A 25,486-nucleotide genomic window follows, 5' to 3' on the forward strand; every position below is an offset into this window, starting at 1 on the left:
CGTTACCATGAATACCAAAATCACTTAATTTTTTTACATAGCTGGAACACAATTGTATTTCTCAGACCTCATGTTTGCACTTGAACGAAAGTGAGGCAAGTGTTTGTGATTCTCGTAACCCAAATTTTTAAAAGATAATACTACAGACTAGGAGCATAATGACAAAAATTGCTATATTGACTGTGTGCCGGCTTTTGCCATTTACAATGGTTTTGTTCTGATTGCTGTGAATGAAAATTCTGGTTATATGTTTAATTCACTGAAAAATAAGTTCAAAATCTTTCATCCATGTGAAACTTCATCCATTGATAGTAAGTATATATATTAGATTTCATGATTAATGGTTTGCTGACTAATGTGTTGCTTCGGCTGACTTGTTAAACAAAATGCTAGAATGGCATGCTTTGCTGATTCATCTCTCTCCACCCTTCCAGATGTTATTCTCAACTGAATATGTAAATTGTGCTTTCTTCCACAATTCCCGGTACCTTTTGTTGAAGATTTTTTCACTTCCAAACCTCAAAAAGTTTTCTGTTTGCTTGCAATATGCATCGTGACTTCCTACAAATGGTATAAAATTTAAGGACAAAGGAATTTTCAAGAAATAGAAATCAACTTAGACAGAAGGTCTGTGTGGAATAATCTGTATTTGACATTAACATATTATACATCTTTCGTGGAACATTACAAAAAACACAGTGAGGAGCAATTGGTGTGTGAAAAAAGTTAATTTCTGGAAAAAAAAATACACAAAGGCATCATGAACTGTCAGTCCAGCATATAGGTCAGCCAGATTTTTAAACTAAGAGTCAGTGAATGTGTTTCATTTTTATTAGTATCAGACTTGCCCTGACACCCTGCTGGGACACACCACCAGAGTTTTCAATCCAATGACTGGAAGGTTGTTAAATGCCAATAGCAGAGTTGTGCTGCAGAAGACGGAGGTCAGGTTTGGGATAGAAAGGTGTCAGGCAGCCCTTGTACCTCCTGCCCTGTCCTGAGCAGACAGCAAGTGGAGGAGAGAGTGGCACAGAGGGGACACTGACCCCCTTCGCATGGGTTTGCACACGGGCAGCACAACACTAATTTCTAGCACGGGTGGCAAGAAGTCGTCTAAATGCCATGAGATGGATGTTGACCAGGCTTGAGTTCCCTGGGGGAAGACAGAGTCAGGAGGAGATGAGCCCCTGGTCCCGATGTCCAAAGTGGCACGGGCATGTCCTGTCACAAGAAGAGGGAGCGGAGCGCACAAGTGGATGGGTGGGCAGACTCCCTCAGAGCCTGCATCTGCCCGGGAAGGTAGGATGTCAGCACCTCAAGGCAGATGTGGGGAATTTCAGCCTCTACACTATGACCACAAGTTTCAGCAGCTTAGCATTTTCCCCCTTTTTTAAATTTCATTCTGTGAATGGGAGATTCAGACAGACAGAGAGAAAATGAGGGACTAGGACATCTGCTATGAAAAGTTGAGTCCTAGAGAGCATGGAGGGTTGTTAAATGCCAACAGCAGAGTTGCGCCGTAGGAGACAGAGGTCACCTTGAACCCAAAAGGTTGTTCAGGAGGTCAAAACAGAGATCTTTTAGAGGACAAATAAGAACGTAACTTTTCTTTTCCTACCTACCATGAGAAACATTTTTTAAACCCTTTCAAAACATGTTGGTCTATTAATTTTCACTGTTGTCTGTCCCTGAGGAGGTGGTCCATTAGCCAGACTGCTTGCACATAAGAGTCTGGGAAAAAGTGATCTCAAGCTACGAGGAAACCTGTGGAGCCAGGTTTTGGGCCAGGGTGCTGAGACAGCAACAAGGGGGGAGCAAGAAGAGCATCATCATGTCTCTCTTTACAAATTAGTGCAAACTGTGAACAACAGCGGCATGTCTCCTGCTGTGATCAGACACAGAAAAAAGTGACTATCTCCAGCCATCCAGCAAGTAGAGTTGCCATGCCTGGAGATAGCCCAGACAGCACCTGGCATGTCAAAATGACTTGCTCCAGCTCGGCGTGAACACAGTGGCCCGTACAGTCCTGCTCCCACAAGGATGAAGCCAGCTGAGAAGCCTATGAGCAGGACACGTGCCACTGTGTGACAGCTCTCTGAACACCAGTGCCCTCCCTGGGGCTTGGCGGAGCTGAGATGTGCAAATTCAGAGGGGGGACATCCCAACACAGCAGCCTGGTGAGCAAGAGAAATAACACAGACAACAAGGAGACAGGTTGACCTTGGCTAAAAGGCCTGCTATTGAAGAGATAGGCTCCTCAAAGAGGAAACTAAAAACTATTTTCTTAGTGACAGAGGAGAAATATGTGAATGCAGGACAAAGATGATCAGGAAAGACATGCCTATGAACAGGACCTTAGTGGTGTGAGAAAAGATACAGTGGGGGCAATAAAAAAGGATTGCAAAGATGTTTTGAGACATGGGAATGCATCTACTGGTAAAAGGAATGTAGATATGAAGACTGCTTATTTTAGAGTAAAGATAAAGACAGAGCTGACACGAAGCCCATTTAATTTTGTTTCACTTTGGATCATGAGCAATGATAGAGATATACTGAGTAATGAATGATGCCTTGAAGTCAACATTTCATTAGGCTGAGATCTGTGAAGTCCTCATCACTGGCATTTCTGAGTCCACACTGGATCTCTCATAATAGATGGAAAAGAAAAAAGAAAAGTGAATCGACAGATTGAGAATGATAAAAGGAAGTATTTTAGTTTTATACTGTACATCAGTAACCCATATAAGCCACTCCTGCAAAATATACCCAGGACGAAGGACTTTATGGCTAGCGGGTGGTCAGAGCCCAAGCTCACACTTTATGCTGCAAGTCAGTGTCTGTACCCAGAATCCGTAAGTGTTTGTGGTTCAGAAAAACTTTTCCAATAGCCAGGATATTGTGTAATTATTCCTGTTGAGACTTGCAGCACTTCTCACTGAAGCAGATAGTACCGGCAGTTGCTGGGAGTAAACTCATACAAATGTGGTATAGCAATGGACATTGCAGCACACAAAAATGTCTTTGTTCCCAGGAAAACCATTTTTTACCCAAATAACTGCTTTCTGTCCATGATCATAGAACAACAGAGAAGATGCCACCTATTTGAAGGAAAGAGACCTTCAGAGCTTAGTCAGGCCTCCTCCTGCCTAGGGAAAAGCTGTTGTATCCACATCTGAGAGATGATTTTCAAACTCATCCTGAAAAATCACCAACAAGATTCAGTAGTCTCCTAGAAAATTGTCCCAGTCTTTCTCTATCGTCACATGAGACAGCATATTTGCAAAAAAAATAAAAGAAATAACTCCTCCAGTTATTTCCTCAGTAATATTTCCGTGCATTGTTAGAACACAAAGCACAGTCAATGAAAATTAAATGGGTAGCTTAATCTTTTGAGATAAGAGCAAGAAAATTTCTAATGAAATTTCTTACCATCAGGACTTCTGAGCTTCTCTTCTGATTTATTAAGGCTCTGTTCCCTACAGACTCTCTGATATACAGAATTTCAGGAAGAATGATGTCTCCAGGAGGAAGCAAAGGTGAAGTGATTTTTTGATGGGAAGCTAATATCAGCAATAAATATAGGGCAACTTCTGCTGCTTCTTAACATAAACCTTTCTGAGAGGCTGCACAGACTCTGCTTTTCCTTAATGGAGATACATTTTTTCAATTTAAAGTCCTATGCAAGTGAAATACTGCTTTCATTCATGATCGCAGTAGGAAATCAATTCAGTGTTACACATTCTGAAATAGATCCCATAAATTGCCTTAGCTCCTTGATTGCAATGCAAGTTCTGACAACCCCCACAGCTGAGGCTCTGTCTCTCTGTTTAGATAGTGGATGGTATTCTGACTGCCACCTTATAAACAGAGCAGGTGAGCTGGCAGAAAAGATAAGACTGAGACAGATCTCCTGACATCAGATTGATATAGACATTTCTTTCTTGCTAGTATTTGATTTTCAGAGGCTCTTGGGAATATGGAGTTCAAATCTCTGAGATTCATGATGTACCGTACTATACAAGGTCATTCATGTCACTAACGACTTTATGGGCAATAGCTCTTGCCGTCAGATAGCATTCAATATGTGCAAACACAGGCTGACAGCTACATTAATTTTTGGCTGTAACATTGCAGGTCCAGTCTCATGAAGTGCTGGGAGCACAATTTATCTTACTTGTACTGAATAAATCTTAAGAAAGTGCGGGAAATGTTAGACCTCTGTCTCCGAGAGGGAAGCTGTCATGCTGAAATTAAGGGATTAGCATTGAACCAGAGAGGCTGCTGCTGCTGGAGCAGGAACAGGAGCTCAAAGGCTGCTGGAAGCCAGTCCCATATTCAGGCTCCAGCAGGTCAGTTACCCCTGACTTAAGATGTGTGAGCCGTGAAAATTGGTACCAGCATGCATAGCTCATGAGGAAACCACTACACCTCATAGCCTGAAATTGCGTCATCAGCCTCTTGGACCTGTGAAGTTGAGATAAATGGAGACAGACTCCCCCTTTTAACTCTGCTTCCCATTTCTCTACAACTAGTGAAACACCATTGCCTGTCTCACGGCAGAAGTTTACCAAAACTCAGCTCTGAAGAAACATTTCTTGCCTCAGAACAAATGCCACAGGAAAAACAAACAAGCCTTTACGGAGCCACGCAGGCATGGCACTAGCCACTGTGTCCCACGTTTCTCAGCAAAAAGAGGTGCATATTTTTTAGGTCTTCTGTGTCCAAGCGAATAACCCTGATGATATTTAAACTAATACCACAACGGGCAAAGTCATATCATTCTAAAAATCCCTTCTCCCAGGGAGGTAATGAAAGCCTCTAGAGTACGGGACGAGGGAGCCGACCAGCCTGCAAACTTCTCCCGGTGAGCAATATCCGACCAGGAGAACATTTGGGTGATGCACAGCCATCCTTAGGGGCCCTGCTTCTCTCCAGCTCTACAGTGCGAGGACTTACCTCGAGAAATATCAAAGCATGCAAAGCCCAAAAAAGCAGCAACTCCTTCCTTTGCTTTTCTTTAAACCTTGCAAAGGACAGACATTGAAAGCTGACCTCCTGTGCCCATCAAAACATTCGCAGTTCTGTCCTGGAATTAAGCTAAGAAAAATTATTCATGTAATGAACACAGCCAGACCTCACGTGATATAGCTTAGGAGGGATTTTTTTTTTAGAAGAGATGAAGGTTTTTTTAAGACTTTCACACATTTTTGTAGGCTTACTCCAAACTCCTGCACCTGCGTTGGTAACATCACTTGCACTTCAGAGGACAAGATTTGCTAGCGCTGGGGGCAGCGGGGCTGAGGGGACATAGAGTGGCTGGACAGCCAGAGACTGATGGAAGTTGCTATGACTCCACTAGGCTATAGGAAAGAGATGGCAGGGTGCAAAGTCAAAGCTGACAAAAGACGTGCAATATACTATACAGGACCGATGCTGGGCACTGAAGGCTTTCATTCTCACACCAGTGGAAGAATAACAGCCGCTGCCTTGACTTTGACAGTGAGATCGGACAGACAAGAGGAAGAAGCTGCAGAGATACTACACCAATAAATACAACACTAAATGCAGGGGAAATCTCTGTGTATCTGTGTGGGGGTGGATGTTGCTTGTGCACCTGCAAACACAAGTCAAGTGTGCTGTTCACGTACTACAGCTTCTCAAGATGGCGTAAGTGGATTTGGAAATAGACTGAAGGAACTGTATCCATAATATCATTCACAATGAAAAGGCGTTTTGAATTTGCACTGTCACGTAGCAGCTAATGTTTGTTATCCACAGTAGACAGTAAATGATGTCTTTGATTTTTTTTATGTGATATAATAATTTTGGAGTAAAAAAACCATTTGTTCCTCTTTCTTTTCCAGTGTAAAGATAGTCACAGACTTATCGATAAAGAAGAAAGTTCTCAAGTGGCTCAGGCAGGTGCAGCTTGTGGACTGCATATAGGCACGACCGACCCAGATGCTTTCTGATGCACAACCGGCACAGCTGGGCAAGGCTAGCAGGACCTGGGGGGAAAAAAAGGCAAGAACAAGCACCCCCAACCCCACCACTGGTGTAAGTCAGAAAGCAGCAAACACCACGCAAGATTTGCAAATCAGATCAAGCACTACACAATGACTTGCTGCAGTCAGGGAGAGCTACATACATTATTCTTCGTATTTCATTTACTTTGTCAAAGTTGGTTCGGTGATTTGAAAACTATGAGCACTAAAAACCTTTTTCTGCATGCACAGTTAGACTTTTCTACATCTTTTCTTGAGCATATACTTAAAATACTATAAAGGTGTCTTCACTGGAGAGAGAGCGTCGGGACATATAGTCCTTGCTCAGGATATAAGACAGCTCCCAGAGGTGTTGCGAGGATAAAGGCAAAAGGGATTACGGGGAGCTGCAGAGATGCTCAGTGTAGACCAGCCATAATTGGGTGGATATGGCAAATACAGTCAGCTGTTCCACTGGTGTCTCAGCAGGTACCTGCACAGGCACCTACCACACTGTCTCTGGATATTTACATATGCCAGTCAGTCTATCAGTGCTCCTCAAAAGAATTTCTTAATGTGTGTCATCCAATTTTAATTAAGTCTGACTGAAAGGAAAACATCTCAAAGATAGAAAGTCTCCAAAAGTTTTGCACGAAAAGGCATCGAGGTTAAAAAATAAAATAAAAAAAAATAAAAAGAATAAAAAGATGAGCGGCCTTCTTGCCCTTCTCTTGCCTTGGGGGAAAGGTTGCTGCATGTAAAAAATTCTCGTTAAATATCAGAGTCCACTGATAGGAAAGCTGTTGGAGGACTCACTGGGAAAATAGTGAGGCCCGCTTGGGCAGTGGCTTGCAGGGGAACGCACAGGGTGATGCTGCCCCAATGGTTTCCCCACAGGGTGACCATCCAGATGCCCCCAGCCCACCCCACCACGGGTCAGGTGAAGGGCACACCAGGCACAAAACCACTGGAAATGAGGCTCCATAGCCTCTGCAACCGCATCCTTGCACATGCAAAAGCAGCTTGCTAGTGAACGTGCCCCTGCCTCCCCTTCGCTCTCCTCTTGCTGGAGCTGCTCCAGGTTGAACCTTCACACCTGCTCAGAGGTGCTCAGTTTTTGAGCCCTGTCTCAGCCCTGCCCCTGGCCAGGAGCAGTTCCCAGCCAAACTGTAACGATGAGTAGCAACGTTTGGCAAGCAATGGGTAGAGATGTGTGCTTAAAAGCCCATCCTTATATCTTCCAGGTAAGCTTCATAAACTGTGCTTTTACTAGATGAAAATTTAGGAGCCTAAACAGCCTGATAATGTCCCCTCTGAGACGAAATTAATAGAAAAATATGGGATATATAGAAAAGAGCACTTGTACTACTGTCACTGGAAGTGAAGAAAGACGCTCCCATCTCCCCATACAGTTAGGAAAACAGAAATATTTTATATTTCACATGACTTAAGAGCTAGGAAAAGGAGCAATTAAAGGGAGACATCTAAGTAACCACAGCAGAAATGTCAGGGAGTATAAAGAAAACTCGTTAGGATAGTTCCCTGGGGTGCTTATTTCAAACAGAAGGACCTCAGAAAACACAGAAGAAGTAGGTGAAAAGGGCAGTTGTAGATTTTAAATACAGCAAAATATCTGAAAGCGGGACTAAATGGAAAGGTGAGGAAACTGAGGAAACTTCATTTCTTAAAAGCGAAGAGCCAGCAGGAACTGAAGTGCCCCTATAGTCCCTCTGACTGTAAGGGAGGAGACGGTGACAAGCCGAAAGTGGAAATTAAAAAGAAAGTTCAGGAAGAAAAAATTATTAATATTGGGATATTTCTTTTTGTATGCAAACTCTTATTCATACAGGGCTACTGGAGCAGGACAACTGCGAGCAGTGCCTTTGCTCACACAGCCTGCTGCTGCTGAGCCCTGAACTTCTCAGATGCGGGGACAGAAGTCACAAGAGGTGAGAAGCATTCAAGCAAACATCCTCCCAGAAGGTTTTAGACATGACAAATTAAAGCTCTGCATGAAAAGCCATGGAGAAAGGAAGCAGGACAGAAGGATATTAAGCCAATGTTTCATTTCCTCCATAAAACTCACCTCTGTGCAGAGGGCCAGCACAAAGCCTGTGTGCAGCATTGACAATATTAATTTACCATCCAAGAGCTATTTTGCAGCTGGGAGCGGGCTCTCTGCGCGCATCATGCTTTGCTCCTTGGTAAGGAGCGAGCAGGCTTGGGAAGGGGGCAGGCTGCCTGCATGGAGGACCACCATTCACCCTCTGTCTCAGCAAGGCCCCGGGGAGTATAGGCCGACTAACAGGGTACCAGTGAGCTGAGAACACACTGGTTAGAGGAGAGGGGGGACTTAATTCAGCCTGTCCATATGCCAGCGATATTGTTGCTGGATGCATCGAGTTTTGGCTGTATGTATTGCAGGTGAAAATGGCACAAGAGGATCTAGGTTCATTTCTGCTCAGTAGTTTCTTCCAGTCAACTGGAAAGATAATTAATTGTAGGAAGGCTGAAAGTAAACTGCAAAGGACACTGCTGGTCTGTGCTGGGATCACAGCCCCATGAACCACATGGAAGAGCTGCGTGCCATGGAGCTGAATAGCCACCCGGCAAATAGCTCTGCTTTCTCCTGGGGACCAAGGGCACAGACACTGGTGTTGCTTTTTCTGCAGGAAGCGGGACATTGAGCCATGGTGCTAGCTTGAACACAAACTATTATTTATTATTTATGAATAAACTCACACACCAGTTTTTAATCCTTAGCGTCGTGATAAGTAAATATGTATAGTTTTCCTTCACTAGACAGGAAAAGAAAGCACAACAACTGACCAATTTACCCACTAAAACCTTATCACTTGGTGGCATATCTAGCAAAAAAACAGAGACCTCTCACTCATTTCTGTGTCATGTGCTGCAGGCTTGAAATCAGTAGAGAAGCCAAGGGAATTTATATCGAGCATTACTTATAAAAGCAGTTAAGAAAACGTACTTAGCTAAGGGAAACAAATACTTAAAAAAAGAGAAGAAGAAAGGAATCCATTACCTTCCCGAAGCAGAAGCGCCTGCTCCACTTTGCTTTTGGGTACGGCGAGATCCAGGGGACATTTGAGTTCAGCATTTCTGCATTTCGTGTTAGCACCATAGTCTGTCAGCAAGACGACTACCTCCACGCTGGATTTCCTTGCTGCCGCATGGAGCGGGGTGTCTAATCGTTTCCCTATGTTAACGTTGGCTCCTTGAGTGAACAAGAGTGCACGGTTAGATCTGGGGGGCAGCAGGAACGGGCTGAACCCATACCACATAGGCTGGTTTCCACCAGTAGCCTCAATAAATGAAGGGGATGGATAGCACGCAGGCCTCCCTCATTTCTCTCAATAGCAGCAGCGTGAAACTCAGCAGGTCAAATACCTCCTGTGTCAACGTCCTCTGAGCCACCGAACCCTGTCTGCGATGGGCAGAACTGAGCTGCTTGACCTTCAGCCCAATAAACGTTCAAAGCCTACCATATGCTCTGTAAATGTCTTAATAATGTAGAATCTGACCTAGATTATGTTAATTCAATTACCGGCATGAAAAAACAAACCCTTCAGGTATCTCATTGTAATAACTCTGGGAGCACCGCAAGCCAAAGGCTTGCCCTGGGCTGACCAGGCACAGCAGGGCCACACTTCGAGCAGGTGTAAGTCAGCTAATATACACTGACAGCAAAAATTTATGCTAGCCCTGCAGTGATTATTCTTACAAGCAGCTTTACTGCTGTCTTCATCATCCACTGAGAAGCAGCTGAAGTTAATGCTTAGTATGGCAGTTTATCATAATCAAGAGTTGATTTCGGTCACCAATATTAGCTGGCATTGTCTGCGCTTCCTGTCATGATTCTAGAAAACTAAAAATATTTTATTTTCACACTCAGACTGTCTCAGGGAGGTCTCTGTCATTAGGTCTTTTTTTTTACTGAGGAAATCATAAGTTCTTCATGAATGCAGGTGAAATTTTTAATAGTCTGAAACGAATGTCACAGACTCGGTGTGCCCAAACACCTCTTGTGGAAATAACCCATGATTTTTGGAGTGGAGAGGTAGCCCAAACAGACCAGCTGGCTCACACCACCACAGCTCTCCCCCGGCCCCTTTTTCCAGGTGTACCTAGCTCCAAAAGCTTTTTGACACAGTCTGTCCTCTGGTACATGCAAGCCACGTAGAGCGGGGTCCCGTGCTGCAGGTCTTCTTGGTCAATGTCAACCTCATGGGCTAGAAGGATCTCCATGCACTCCCTGTGACCTGTGAAGAGAAGAAAAGCTGTCACCGAAGTGCTGCAGAGCAGAATACACCCAGGTACGACCAAAGAGGCAGAAGAGCTGGGAATAAGCTATTTATCCGTACCAGTACAGACAAGTTTGGGTTTTTTTTTAACTATTTTAACTTCAATAGAAGATGTATTCCTCAGTTATTGTTAGCTTCACTCACAGCCTGAACGTTACCTCTCTTGACCGCTTCATGAATGGGCGAAGCAAGGTGGTTCCTGAGCTGCGGTTTGGCTCCAAATTCGAGCAGCATGTTGACACAGGCCACACTGCCGCTGCAGCAGGCGTTAAATAGAGGAGTGATCCCATCGATGGTGACTGCATTGACCTGGAACAGCAAGACATGCTCAGCATAATCAGATTTAAGAGGAACGCCCTTGCAGCATGCCTCATGTGCACACCAGAAATGCACCAGAAAAAGACGGTTGTCTTGTTTAATTTCAGAATTGATTTTAACAATTTTCAGAGTTATATGTTGTGGCACAGCATATATAACATTCTCCTTTGAGGTGTGCCCTCTTTCCCAGATAGCTAGTGCCATAAGGCAGTGACGCTGCCTGCTATGAATGCTCCTCCTAGAGTTGCTCAGAAAATGCAGATTTTATTTATTCTTTTTATGGGGAGAACTTGAGTGTCTTCATGACCGCCTAGTTTGCACCAACCCAAAGCCACAATACACACAGATGAAAACAGCTTTGCTTTTAAAAAAACCATTTACTTCATGTTTAATACTTTCACATGAAAACACATTTCCAGCAAAAGAAATTTTCATGGAAATACAGTCTTAATCCCAAACAGAAAAGGAGCTTGAAAGAGTTTGTGTTCATATGCATGTGTGTGTATGTGTATAAGATAGAGTTTCCTTCCTCCGTCTCCAATGTAAAGACCTGGCAAGAACCCCCGTCCATCATTCTCCACGGGGACAGCACAGCCCCTGGCTTGTGTTGTGCACAGCGCCGGAGCTGCTACATTTAACCACACAGCAAACACTCAGAGGCAATTTATGCAGCAGATCTGCATGTCTTTAGTTCTGTGGCACACTGGAGAAGAGTAATGGATTATGCAAGCACATGGTAACTTGTGTGATTTCCAAATCATCGAGAAGAGGAAAGAGATGGGAGGGAAAGGGCTGGAGAAGTCCCAGGACACTGGGGAAGTTGGAGGACAGCCACCAGTTCAAGCACAGGAACTGCATCGCCAAGGGTCGGAGCACCAGGATAGAAATGCCTTAGCTCACACAACTTAAGCTGCAAGATATTTTGCCTTTAAAGTGGAGAAAGGCAGTGATGTTTAAGAACCTATTGATTTATTCTGGGTAATTCAGCAGCAGATCATCTGCAGTTGATACCTTCCGAGATATCATTTGTCCTTGTTCAGTGTTCAAGGCCAGGCTGGATGGGGCTTTGAGCAGCCTGGTCTAGTGGGAGGTGTCCCTGCCCATGGCAGGGGGGTTGCAACTAGGTGATCTTTAAGATCCCTTCCAACTCTAACCATTCTTTGATTCTATGATTTGACTTGTTTACGATGCTGTATGAGTTAACTCCTTTTCTCACAAGGTGCTTTTCCCACCATTACAAGCCAGTCCTTGTCATTTCCAGTGTTTCAGTCCTTGCAGCCTTCAGCAGGCTCCAACCGTGCAGCAGCCAGTGCAAGGCCACGCTCCCCCACGTGAAGCCACACTCGCAGATTAGGCAGGTACACTGGAGGAGGCAGCCCCTGCTGCTTGGTGCCTCCTCTGCTTGCTCACCTTCGTGGAAAACCAGTGAGGGGAACAGAGCTGGATGGAAAATAATCATGACAGGGCCAGAAGGTGGGCAAGCCAGCATGGTACGGGGACGTACCAGGTACCGCAGCATGGGGGACATCTGTGTGCTCAGATTTTGGAGCCCAAAATGCAGCTTGATCTTCCTGAAATTGCAAGGCTCCAACTAAGACTCTGTTTCAACAGTAGCATCACTACAGATCCCAGCCTCTTCCTCAGTCTGCCTCCCCTCCTGCTTAATTGCTGAGCTAAATTATCCTTCATCCTGCACAGCTTCCAAAACAGCAAAAGGAAAGAAATAGAGATACTTTGGAGGTATCTGTATTTCAGACAGAGCACATGGTGCAGCCCTGCAGCCCGGCGCTTGCCCTCCGCCCCTCCCCAGTCTCATCGGGCAGAGGTGGCTGGAGCTGCTGGAGGCACTGGGGGTCTATCAATCTGCATCATTTCACAACAGGGCCAGCGATTCAGGCAAGCTGATAAACAAGGGTAAGCAAGGAGATAAGCGAAGAAGAAAAATGACTTAGTTGGTTTCCCTCTCCACTGGGCATTGGTTTAACTGGTAAAAGAGGAAAGAATTCTAAAACAGCTGTTGTGGAGTAAATGGTTTGGTAAAAAAAGGAAATAAAGAAGAGCACAGTAATAAAAGAGGGCAGCAGAGTGACGCTTTTTCTCCCAGAAGTTAGACAACAGCCTATTGAGTTTATGTATGAACAGAAAGTGGGGGGAAAGAAAAAAACAGAAAACATCGGAGCTATATAGTATACCTATAGGTTGATTTCTTAGGAAAGCAACAGGTAGTTCAGCGATGATTCTCTGAGTTATAAAAGGCAATGCCATTAATAGAGCAAAATCAAGTAAAACTGAGCAGAAAGGGGTTTTATTTTCATCTTTCTAAGGGATTTAAGTTTGGCATACAGTTTAGGAAGTTAACAAAAGCTTTTTCTTCTGCAGACAATAGCCTGAATTCCTGTTTTGATGTTTCTCAGCTTCTTGCCATATAAATTGTACTTGAAAACCCAGCTGAATTAAATATATTCTTATACATTTAATCCATTCCTGTATTTCCATTTTTAACATGTATTCTACCTTAGGTCCGACTGGGGAAAATGCTATTTTATTAGGATATAAAATGTTTCATTGCTTCAAGCACATCTATTTTTACTTATGTGAGACTCACAAACTATGCCATGGAAAACCAGGGGCAATTCCAGTGATCATTGTGGTGGTGGGGGAAAGGGATAAATCATTTTCTTCAAGGTCACTTTCACCTAGCGTCTCTCATTCCTTTTCCATCAATCATGACTACATTACACATCCAGAGGGAAAACAAAACAGAATAATGGGGTGACCCAACCACCCCCTGGGGGAAGGCAAATCCATCACCCACGGAAACAAAGCACCATTTTATTTCTCCCCGTTTCTGCCTGAGATGCTCCTGTCCATCCGCAGCCTGGCCATGCCACAAGAGCAGCCCATCCAACATCCCCGCTGATGCAGGGACCACCCATGCTCCAGGCGCCCACGTCCCCGCCGGCGTCCCCAGGACTCACCTGAGCACCGTTCTCCAGCAGCACCTTCGCGCAGGCGACGTGGCCACCCAGGCAGGCCTCGTGGAGAGCCGACACACGGTCCGTCGTCACCAGGTTCACATTGAAACCCTGAAACGCAGGGTGACAGGCATGAGGGAAAAGCCCTGCCCGAACAACGCGTCTCCCCCAGGACCGTGGTGGGGGAGAGCCGTGCCGCTGGGTGCGTGTCCAGCGGAGGTCACAGGCTGGACTAATGCTCGTCCCCAAAGACGGCAGCTGGTCATGGCATTAAAGAGGAAGCAAGGACAAGTTGTGCCTTCTGTTTCTAGTTCTTGACAATGTATGGTCAATTGCAGGAAAGACAGCATGTTTCTGTAACTTTAAGGGTGATGTTGACTTCCCTATTAACGCCAGCACCAGGAGCTACAGCTGGTGGGATTCACCCCCCTGAATGGGGACGCCTCTGACACAGGTATCAGCAGCTTGGCTGGAGCCATCGACTCCTTCAGTGAGGAGAAACAGGCACCCTTAGGATATGATTCATCTCATGCTAAAGCAGCTGTTTCTAGTTTGTCAGGTGGATTGTGTCCTAAAAATACTTCCACTGAGTATATGGGGCGATCAGCGTGTTTCATCCAGAAGTGGTTAAGTACCTGGTAGACCGATAAAATAGGTGAGACAAATCCCACCCATGAATCTGTTCCTCTTATTTGACCACCCAGGAAACGTTTTACACTGGAAGCAAGAACTGTGGTTTACAAACACCTCATTACAGGTATTTCTCCAAATGACAATTCCTACATCTATTCCTGTGCAAACAGAACCCCACATATTCACAAAGGGGAAAGCAATTTTCATATGCGTTTTCTCCAGAATGCAGCTAAATCTCCTAGTAAATACAATTTCACAACCATGCGTGAGAGCAGGCCTGGAAGCAGCTCCATTTTCCGCTTGGTGTCTTGTATTTTGTAACACGGCTGGTCTGCACCTGATGTGCTATAAAGTCGGCAGCTCACAAGATGGCAGCAATGCACTTTTTGGTAGGCAGTAGCAAATGAGATGGGGCAGAAGTAATCTGTGAGCAATATAACACTGTAAAAGTCACCAGTCCCCATGCAGTGAGAGTTAAAAGCAATCACTGTAAGACAGAAATTCTATGATAGAAAAACAATTGTTTTTCAACTACGTGAAAACATTATTAATGTAAAAGCTGTCACAAAAATTTTCCCATAAATTACCTCAGTGCCAGGGGAATAGATAAAACCGTGAAAAAATGTTGAGATTATTCCATTTTTGAATTGTGTAGGTGTTTTATACGTAATGATCAGCATATTCCTTCAAGAGGAATATCTTCTAGATAGTCCAAATAAGAAGAGGAGAGCTATTCTCAATCATTATTCATATATATATATATATATTTAAAAACTGAAATTCAGTCGTTGCAAGTGAAAGAGTAACTATTGATACCTTGGGCGAAACAGCAATCTCTTACATTATGAAATGGAGATCAAGTTATGGATTTTACTATAGCCATTTGCCAAACACTATTCATGTTAAACCTTGTTTTCAGATGGCTATACACTTTTCCCATTGTATCATAAAAACTAAACTCTTTTTACTTTTCTTTCAGTGGTGGAGAAGGCATTAGTGAGTTCCTGAGCTTTTTTAAAACTCCAGTGCTCCATTGTCCCTTTATGTCCAGGCGTCCTCTGGGGACCAGAAGCCTCACTGGCTTTCTTGAAAGCTACGGTCCTACAGCAGACACTTCTGAGTGTCCCACTTATACTCTAAAGTATAGCTCCATTTTTAATTTTCGGCTACTAGTTTAAGTATATTAGAAGCAATGAGCAATGATTATGCTGCCCCATGAACAGCTTCGTCCCTACATTTATCAAGCTGTGGTGAATCAGCTCCAACTCACTCTCTGCAGGCATTGCTGCCTTGATCTGTTTTCATCAGCAAGGACTCATCCTTCACTCCCAAAATTAAATGTCTCTGAGAGAAGGAGAAAAAGTGGATTAATTAAATGCTGTACAACCACAACACCGGGTGCTTCTCCAGTGTGTAACCCCGAGGAGTGTATAACCGGGGCATCTGGTGTATAACAACCACAACACTGTGTGCCCCTCGCTAATAAGATGGTGTAAGGTCAGCATAAACAGAGCTAGAGAGGGTCAGAAAACCAGCAAAGCCCTGACTGAATGATCACGCTTCCTTATTTTCTCTAGCCTCCATCACTTCGTTTTCCATAAAATCATTTGATATCTGTGGTCGAAGGAAAGAGGGATCAGGAAATGGGAGGAGGGAAGCTGTCTGTAAACAGCAACCTCTCTTAGCTGCCGCCATGCCTCGATAGACGCCTGGAATGGAGGCTTTTATACCGGCAGCTCCGCTCCTTGAGGACGTTTTCCATTTGAGCTGTGGCCTCACTGGTAAAAATTATTTACCTTGAATATAAAAAGTCTGAATGGCAAGTCGCAGAGGTCACACTCAGGGAATTAGTTTCCCTGCAGTTGTCTTGACTGGGGGGAGTGAGGGGGGGACAGTTGCTCATTCGTGCCACATGAGGGCACTGGGTTTAAGCAAAGGTGGTAAGGAAGATGGCTGGCAACGCATGAGGAACCGTAACCTGTCCCTTTGCAGCTGCACACTTTTGTATCCCGCTTCTTGTCCTTTCTAGTATATTCTTTCCTCCTCTTTTTCTTTTGCCTGAACTCTGGGTTTCTTTTGGAGCAGAGGGTTCCAGGCTGACAGCTCTCTCTTTAGGAAGATTACGCTTGCTGGTTTATAAAGCAAGATGTACTTCTACTACTGATATTTTAAATAGCTGATTGGTGTGTGTGTATATATATATAGAGAGAGAGAGAGAGTGAGAGAGTCCCTGTTCTCAAGCCCAGTTTGCATGGTTTATCATTGAGAAAGAGCCCAAGGATCATTATTTATCATTCAGCAAGCTACAAGCTCTAACAGTCTTTGTCCTGGGCTTGTCCCCAAACGCGTGTATGTGGAGATATTATTTACACAACTGTATTTCTTATGGCCTGCCGAAGCCTATTACCAGCTCACCAACTCACAGATGCAATTCAAGAGAAACTACGCTGCTTCCCAACCTTTTCTTTACCTGTGGGCTTTTACCTGGGCAATCAAGGTTTTCAAAGACAGGAGGCGTCCTTGGAAGGCAGCGTCGTGAAGAGGGGACCGGTCTGCCCAGCTGCCTGAAACAGCAAACGCATGGAAGTTAATTGAGGTAAGCAACAAAAGCAGATCCTGGGAGGACAGGGAAGAAACAGCTGCATGTAAAGGCAGATCAGGACTGAAATCAATGCGGGAGCAGCAGTGAAACTGTTTGATAAATTGGTTTCAGCTGAGCAGCTGAGGGCTCAGCACTCCTGAGAAACCCGGCCACTCGCTAAGGGACCTAAACAAAAGCTTCTTGACAGAACTTTTTAAAAGAGCTAAAAACATGCTTCAGCAAAGACCAAAAGTTTAGTGCTGCTGGGATTCACCCAGGGACTTCAGAGCCCTGCAATTCTCCTGTTCAAAACCGTATCAGCCTCCGTCTTTCCTAGGGAACTTTTGTCACAAATCGTATTCCAGCTTCTTTTGCACTTCGTTAAGAGACTCATAGCAGGGAGATGTGGGGATGACTTGTCCATCAACTGAATTCTGGCATGTACCTGGCAGTTTTATCTCCTGAACCGACAATTTCATAAATAACATCTTCCAGCTCAGACTACCAGGTAACAGGTTTCATCCTCCTCCTCCCTAGAAGGTTTCAGAAAATACATGGAAAAATAAATTCTGCTCGAGGCTTTACTTTTCTTCCTTAATCATTTTGACTTGTTGAACTGTTCTGACTCCTTCATGTATGCCAGCTTGCCCTTTTTCTTATCTTGATCTACTCATGTGCCGAGAAAAAAAAATCCTTAGCTTAGCTACCACATACAAGCATAGTCTGTCAGCCCGGGTTAAATCCCTGCAACTCAAGTGTAGAGCAAATTTACTCGTCCTATATTAAAATTTATAACCATAGCGCAATACAGTGTGTAGTAAGTATTTCTCCGAAGGCCGGCTGCATTCAAAGCGCCACAGGACAGACGCAATACCAGTGTTTGCATTCATGCTCTGTTGTACAGCAACCCTGTGAGCACTGTATTTGAAACCCGTGTCCTGTTTAATTTTTTCAGCTATGCTGCGCACCAGAGAGAATGGAAAGGGTGATTTATCTCCATTTCAGGTATTACTCGAGGCAAAGAGAAATCAATGAGAGGCACAGACACATCCCTGAGGACTACAGGCCAAAGACGTAGCAGAGGTTTCAGCCTTGGTCAAGGGAGTCTCCTTTTGTTACTGGAGAACCAGGATGCACTTCAGCTCATGGGGTAATGGTTTTAACTGTAGTTATTACTTTTTTTCCCATTTATTTAAGGAAACGTTACTGGGCTCCTAAGGCAAAAAGCTGTCATGGGAAGACCAGCCATCACAATACCTGACCAGGCTTCTAAGGACCAAGTAGGAAGCACCAGCCAAAATGATGGAAATGGGAACCAAGGAGGGACCAAGAAACATTTTCCTGAAAACACCCAAAAACCCCACACCCTTCATCATGCTGGTGACTGAAATAGGCAAGATCAGTTCAAAAGTTAGAAGGTATTGCAAGTGACAAAACCCAGGGCCCTTATAGAGCAGGAAGGTCCAGAAGCAACTCAGACAACAGAGCTAGAGTGCCTTCTTTGACCTTTTATGCATCTAGTATATAGCATGTGCAAGCAGACGTGACATGCATGTGTATGCACAGGCGCGCCTCACCATGAAAACACGCACTGCTGCGTATTTCCATGCTAGCCACAGCAACCTACCTCCCTGAAACGTGTGGCAAATATAGTTCCCATACAGGACACATCTTCCCTTCAGAGTTGTGAGTGACATGCCTGAAAACACTCTGTCTTTTTAAATTCCTACAGATAAATTAAGCAGCCAAGCTGCTGCTGCTGCGGGGCTACTTCACTGCAAAGAGGAAAGGCTGTGAAGCTCCGTCTGTAATTCAATATAGTGCCCCAGCAACAGCATCACATGACCTTATGTTTTGAAAGATTATCCTTAATGGCTTTTTGCAAATGGCAACTTGCAGATAAAAATATGTTGTACTCTGCTAAACTTCAAGGCAATTCAACAAGAACTTCCATGAAGGAAGAACTGCTGTTTGCTATGTGCCTGACTACAGTTGCATGAAGGCACCAAAAAAATGACAGTAACAAATGATTGGAATTATATTCCGGAGAATAACAAATAAATTAATAAACCCGAGAGAGACATGCCTGTATATAAATGCTTTGTAAGAAATGCCTTGCAGGGGGTTTGGAACTAGATGATCTTTAAGGTCCCTTCCAACCCTAACGATTCTATGATTCTCTTGGCCCGATCTTAATAACTCAGCTTTGGGTGGCCATCTCGCCGCCACCCGTGTTCCGCTCTTGTTCATGTGCCTCGTCATGGCGGCACTATTCATCATGAAACAAGTGCCCAACAAATGAGTCACGTAAAAATCTCTGATGTCACAAGGTTGATATGAATCTTCAAGTAGGAAAAGGTGTTCTCATTAGTAGTAAATTTAAAATGCTATGTCATTTTAATGAGTGGAATTACCGGGCATGCAAGCGCTTGTCTATTCATTATTATGGCAGTGATATGAAGGAGTAAAATCACTTAGGGAAAAAAAAGAACCCAAAAAATAAATTGCCTACTAAGTGGCCTACTAAATACAATATATTCCCATGCTGTATATTTTTCAGAGTAACTTTAGCTGCGTTCATTTTTATCATCTGATTTAACAAAACAGGGATTCTTGGCTTGGATTCCTAAAGTCGTTAGTTATATCCTCCTTGTGTCTCCTTTCAGAAAATCAACGTGCAAAAAATGTTCTCTAAATACTCTCTGGCAGAAAAGCTAGCTGTTTAGTAAAACCATCTGCAACACCCTGCTAAAGAATGCCTTGCTTCCGAGAACAACCTTTTTGTTTACAGTAGCGCCTTGAGCAAATGTTGTCCCCATTCTAGAGGAGCTGGAGTCTCATATTTTGCACACCTCAATCATGCCAACACATACTGACGCCGCAAAGACCCAGAAGTGGAAGGCACTTCAGGTTAAAACATTCTCCCATGCATTTAGCAGCAGATTCCTCATTTCATGGCAACTCAGTGATTTAAATCCTCAAGTTACAAAATACACATTTGAATGTTAGAGTGTCCATATTTGTACTTTACCTGGGACTATTCCATAGATCTCTTCTGCTATCCTGGCAGCCTCTTTCCTGTTGCCTTTAACAATATAGAAATGGGTCAGCAGAGCCAAGGAAATCTTAATTAAAAGCTTGAAGCAAAACAGAGCAAAAATGGCAAAATAAATGTTAGTGAAAGCATGGAGTATAGAACCGCCCTCCATTTTGGTTTGCTCTTTGAATAGTTTCTCAGGTCAGCTAAGTTGCAGCGGGTTATTCTTGGTATCATATGTCATCTATTTTAAACCCTCCAGAACCTCCTGTTCCTCAGTTACCAAAAATACATCCTGGTTTTATTTGGTATGGGATATTTGATACTAAATAACAATACCAAGGATAAGATAGTTTGAACATCCTGTGCCATACAGGAAACGTACAGAATCCTTTCCAAACTCATATGAATATGGATATTAGAATAAATTTTCAGACAGAAGCTCTCCATACCACCTGAAAGCCTGTGCATCCACAGTATATTTATTCGTTGAAGTAGCAGTTTCATTTACAAAGGCTGCATAGGTAAATTTGTAGAAATTGTTCAGAGATACCACGGAAAGAATACTTTTCTGGTAACAGACCTCGGTGTTACTCAGATACAGAACAAAGGCAGGCATATCAAAGAAAAGCATTATCATGAAAGAATCTGAAATAAAACCACATATTTTCAAAGCCAGGGCTAAGAAGTCAAAGTTATTCTATGAGGGGAAAAAAATATACTGAAAGTGTGTAATCAGAAACACATGATAACATACTGGTATATTCCATCACTCGGGGATAAAGAATGGTGTCCATTAATATCCCTTGCTAAGAGCATCTTAATGTTTTAAAAGACTGGAAATATTTTTACATTACCCATCATCGATTCAAAGGTGTCATATTTGAAATGAAAGAAGATGCACCCTTTCTTTAACTGCCCTTTTTTCTTTCTGAAGGCACATGCCATAGAGAAGAGAGTATTTTGTCTACATGTAATTAAGTGAATCTATGTAGAATACCCCATTTCCTTTTCATTTAAAATTTTTTCAATGCCTATTTTCCTAAATGCACAGCAGGAGAGAGATTTATTTCTTTCTTTGAATCCCCTCCTTGCCCCGGTTCTCTTACCTTTCAATTTACACACCTGTCAAGGGAAAGAGAAGGATGACTCCCCTCTCTTAAGAGACCACAAGGAGATGGTAGATACGCAGAAGGAAATTTTACAGCAAATTATTTCCCTGGACATTTTAGATGCAATTTGTCTTGTTTTGTAGCAATACAGCTGGCTTAGTGCCTTGCTGTTTTCAGCGTTCTGCCCTCCCAAGTGCACTACAATGCTATATAAAGTATGTGCGGACAGACTGAAAAAACCACCCCAAGCTATTTTTTTAATTTTTCACAGGAACCAATTTTTCTAAAATTCTGATTTAAACCAATATATTACATTTTTACCAATAACTTAACACCTTACATAAATATTACATATACCTTTCCTTCCACGGTAATACAATATACCTGTAGAAACTATAACACCTCTGAATCCAAATGAGGAAAATTGCCTATTTTCAGTCAGTTTAATACTGTTTGCCACAGGTCAAGACGGCTGAAGACATGGATTATATGGCAAAAGAAGCTCAGTTAAGGAATTAAAGAAAAACAGTAAAGTTCAACTGGGAAACAAAAAGGAGAAATTAGCAAACAAAGGTGGACCCTGGAAAAATATGAGGTAGTGAAAACACTAATCCTGAAGCCAGGGGAACCGCAAAAGGTGTAAAGAACAGAATACAGGGTGCGGAGGAAAAAAAAACAAACCAAAAAAAACCCAGAAAAAAATTAAGATTGTCACAAAGAAAAGGTAAGCCTAAATGATGGAGAAATCTTTCTCATGTAGGATCCACAAAACTGGCATTCAATAGGAATTAAGCAAGAAGGAACAGCACCTTTTAAGAGACTTTTGCTTACAAAGGAGATCCGTCGATCTTTCACAATCAGCCTGCCAGGTAGTAGGTAGAACTGGACAAGACCACAGCCCTCAGAAGAATACAAGAAACTAGAGATCAGATGATTTCCACTGAAATTCTCTTATCCCCAAAGGTGGGTGAAATGCTAATAATAATGAAAACTTTCCAGGTAGTCTAAAATGCCATGGGGAAGTTTGACCACTTGGAAGCAGTCACGGGACAGAACAGGCTCCATTTGTGTAGAAGCAAAATCACCCTCCTGGCTTCAGAGCAAGACAACTAAAGATTGTCAGTGAAACGGTGGAGTCATTTGAGAAAAACTCATGTAATCTCTTAATCTGCTTTTAATGTACAAGAACACTAGGAAAGTTACTGCGTTGGATTAAAAAAAGAAGTCATCAGTAGGAAGACGGCTGAAGAGCATGGTGGAAAGTATTAATACTGGTGAAGGCGGTAGTCAGGTAAGCCGTGGCAAGATCTGGTGTGATCCCTCAGAAACGTCTGGTATTTCTGAAACTAAAGAGAGATGAGCAACATAACATCGGCATGAGAACAGATATGACACAACAGAACACAGAAACAAGAATCTCGTCTTTCCTCCCTTGCTGTTTTGGGCAGCATCGTTGTGAGTTGAACGAGATGGATTATGCAATTCCATTGATAGACAAGAGGGAACAATTCATCCCTCCGTAGAAAAACATGCCTCATTGAGAACTTCTGCAGGATGCCCAGACTACTCCATGAATCACTCTGTTCATCTATCACTAAATTGTCAAATCAAAACATCCAGAAAATATATTAATCCTTCAATAAAATTGTCATGAGCTGGTGAATGAATAGAAGTAGTTTACAACCATAGAATGTGTTGGGTTGGAAGGGACCTTTAAAGGCCATCTAGTCCAACCCCCCTGCAGTAAGCAGGGACATCTTCAACTAGATCAGATCGCTCAGAGCCTCATCAAGCCTGGCCTTGAATGTCTCCAGGGATGGGGCCTCCACCACCTCTCTGGGCAACCTGTGCCAGTGTCTCACCACCCTCAGCGTAAAGAACTTCTTCCTAATGTCTAATCTAAACCTACCCTGCTCTAGTTTAAAACCATTGCCCCTCGTCCTATCGCTACATGCCCTTGCAAACAGCCCCTCCACAGCTTTCCTGTAGGCCCCCTTCAGGTACTGGAAGGCCACTATAAGGTTTCCCCAGAGCCTTCTCTTCTCCAGGCTGAAGGAGTTTAGTTCCTTTAGTTTAGCTAGATCCTCCAAAGAACTGGAAAGCTACTATTTAGGTATCCTTAGTCTACAAGCATGCAAGGAATAAGCACACAAAAAAATGCAGTCCAGCTTAGAAAACAACTCATTTTCACTATGGTTCACCTTAACTTTAGCCAACAGTAAGAAATGTCAGATATGACCTCAAGAATTTGGCAAGGAATTAAAGATTAGAGGAATCCCCTTCTCAAAGAAATTAAAAGAGGTATTGGTCTATTCTTATGCAAGACACTCTTTGAATTGCAGCAGTTTATTTCTAATGTACATAGTTGAGAGTATCAAAGATATTCAATCAAAGCAAGACAACTGGGGAAAAAAAGGAGACAGAAACCCTCTATCCCGAAGAGATCAGAATAAAGACATATGGAGAGCCTAGCTATTTCTTTTCTATCAGTTTGATCTAATAAATGACATAGTACTTTCTGTACAAGCCTTGCCTCGTCTGCGTCCCTAGGCCAGCACACTTACAACACTCGCTTTTAAAAAGGGACATATACGTTGACTCACCGCCTGCTCTCACACGAGCAGCCTGTGGGATTCATCTCACCTATCTACCGCCCATCGCGCCTCTGAACGTCTGGTTATCTAAACTCCTGCTCCTGCCTGGGCAGGAGGACGGCAAATTCCAGCAGGCAATTAATTTCCCTCTGTCTGCCTCCAAGGCGTGTGCCAGCAGGGGACGGTTCCTTCTCCAGGTGCGTGCCACCACTTGCTCCTGATGAAACAACCAGCTCGAAGAACTAGCCTGTACTATTCAACCAGCTTACGCACCATGAAAGTTCAGTGAATCCCACACAAATATCATCTCCGGAAGCTATGCCAGCATTGAAGCAAACCATCACCTGAAAACAATCCAATCTACGTGTTAAGTTTACAAGAAAAACACTGTACAATTTCAGTACAACAGTAAATTCAGATGTATGACCGCATCTTGCCTTTTTCTTCCCTTAACAAAAAACATCCACCTTTTATCCGACTATGTCAGTGCTAAAGTGATAAGGAAAAACCATGGAAGTCAATGTACTACTGAATGTCATAAAAGATGTACAGCAAATATGAGGAGAGTAGTTTAATGATAGCAAATCATATTAAAAATACTTAAATGTTTTTCAGTGTTAAAAGTTTGTAAAACCATTTTCTTTTGAGATTGATTGTTCTTCTATCTATTTACATAAAGTCTGTATTTACTGGAGCATCCAAAAGATGCAATTTTATAATTATTTGTTTATACGCCTAAGCACATGTGAAAAAAGGACTGGCAAAGAGAAATATCAAAAGGGGGGAAAGTAAGTTTATTTTAAAAAGATGCAGAAAAACTCAAGCACAAAAATAAGGACATTACAGTGTATTTACCTTCTTACAGATCTATCCACATCCCCTAAATACAATCTGAAAGACGAGTCTTACATTCATACTTTACTCGATACTTGTTCTGGTTTAACACTCAACTTTCAATCATCAACACACTGTCTATACCTTAATTCACAGTGTCTGCATATAATGTATTGGAAACACAATTTCTCCTTTGGCCCGTGGGATGGAATTTCATTGCAGATCAATGGTCCCTTCTATGAAAGGGGGTGACCTTCTATTTAGAAGGTTTTTGGGCGTTCCCTCCTCTTCCGCACACTCCTCCTTGCTCTACTCAAGGCATTACTCAATATCACTCTCTACTGGGTAACACGTCCCTAGTATTTCACAATGATCAGATGTTACCTACAAGCACAACTGAAACATTTTAGATTTTTTTTTAAATAGTTATTTTATTAATTTCTAAATACATATTCCTAAAATACACTCATTGCCTCTGCTTGTTTTTTTAATTATCATGATTATTTTATTTAAACTTTTCCATTTCACCCACGGTCGCTTTTTAAAGCAGTGAACGATTCGGTGACATCACCCCTTACTCCACTGCACGAGGCAGGTAAGTGAATCAGTGCTGCAGAGAGTTACGCGCAATACAAGTTGCATTCCTCGAGAAACAGCATATTTGCACTTAAACCACTTATGGATTAAATTTTTGTGGCAGCTTGAACAGAATGTTTTTAATCGTCATCTTTCTCATAAGAAGCCCAACCACCAGTGATGGGAAGCAGAGGCATGGAGTGTATTTCTATGCTTTCTAATTGCACGTTCCCCCCAACTAATGAAAAATACCCATTCCTTATGGAAAAGTAAATAAAATTTTAGATAAACTGTAAACTTGTCTTGTAAAATTATAACAAAGTTTAATTATGTTATTCATAAGTACACAATGTTCCACAAAAGAAGAGAAAGAAGTATTTTGAATAGTTTCTCACAATCCTGTTGAAAATTTGATCTGTGTTTGTAGACATTGGAAGAAACCAAAAAGAAATAAACCAGAATCAACCAAATACTATTAAAAATATACATATATATATATATAAATAACATTTCCCTGGAA

General features: G+C 42.8%; 1 protein-coding gene across 1 annotated transcript; it reads right to left on the minus strand.

Annotated features, from left to right (window-relative positions):
* Nucleotides 1–634: 634 nt before the first annotated feature.
* Nucleotides 635–20,045, minus strand: ASB11 (ankyrin repeat and SOCS box containing 11). Its single transcript, XM_063342177.1, has 7 exons — nt 19,845–20,045; nt 16,717–16,796; nt 13,603–13,710; nt 10,465–10,615; nt 10,130–10,264; nt 9,028–9,219; nt 635–6,008 (listed from the first exon to the last, which is right to left on the minus strand). The coding sequence occupies exons 1-7, from the start codon at nt 20,020–20,022 to the stop codon at nt 5,884–5,886; spliced, it is 969 nt and encodes a 322-aa protein (XP_063198247.1). The 5' UTR covers nt 20,023–20,045; the 3' UTR covers nt 635–5,883.
* Between the last annotated feature and the right edge of the window lie 5,441 nt (nt 20,046–25,486).

This window comes from Chroicocephalus ridibundus, chromosome 1 (assembly GCF_963924245.1).
Source record: "Chroicocephalus ridibundus chromosome 1, bChrRid1.1, whole genome shotgun sequence".
NCBI classification, from domain to species: domain Eukaryota; kingdom Metazoa; phylum Chordata; class Aves; order Charadriiformes; family Laridae; genus Chroicocephalus; species Chroicocephalus ridibundus.

Bases quoted from the DNA above. Each gene is read 5' to 3' on its own strand.
- ASB11 (XM_063342177.1), bottom strand. From the start codon at position 20,022: ATGGAGGGCGGTTCTATACTCCATGCTTTCACTAACATTTATTTTGCC. The intron at 16,797-19,844 runs GTAAAGTACAAA...TTGCTGTTTCAG, and splicing joins GATCTATGGAATAGTCCCAG to GCAGCTGGGCAGACCGGTCC. The intron at 9,220-10,129 runs GTACACCTGGAA...TGTTCACTCAAG, and splicing joins CAAAAAGCTTTTGGAGCTAG to GAGCCAACGTTAACATAGGG.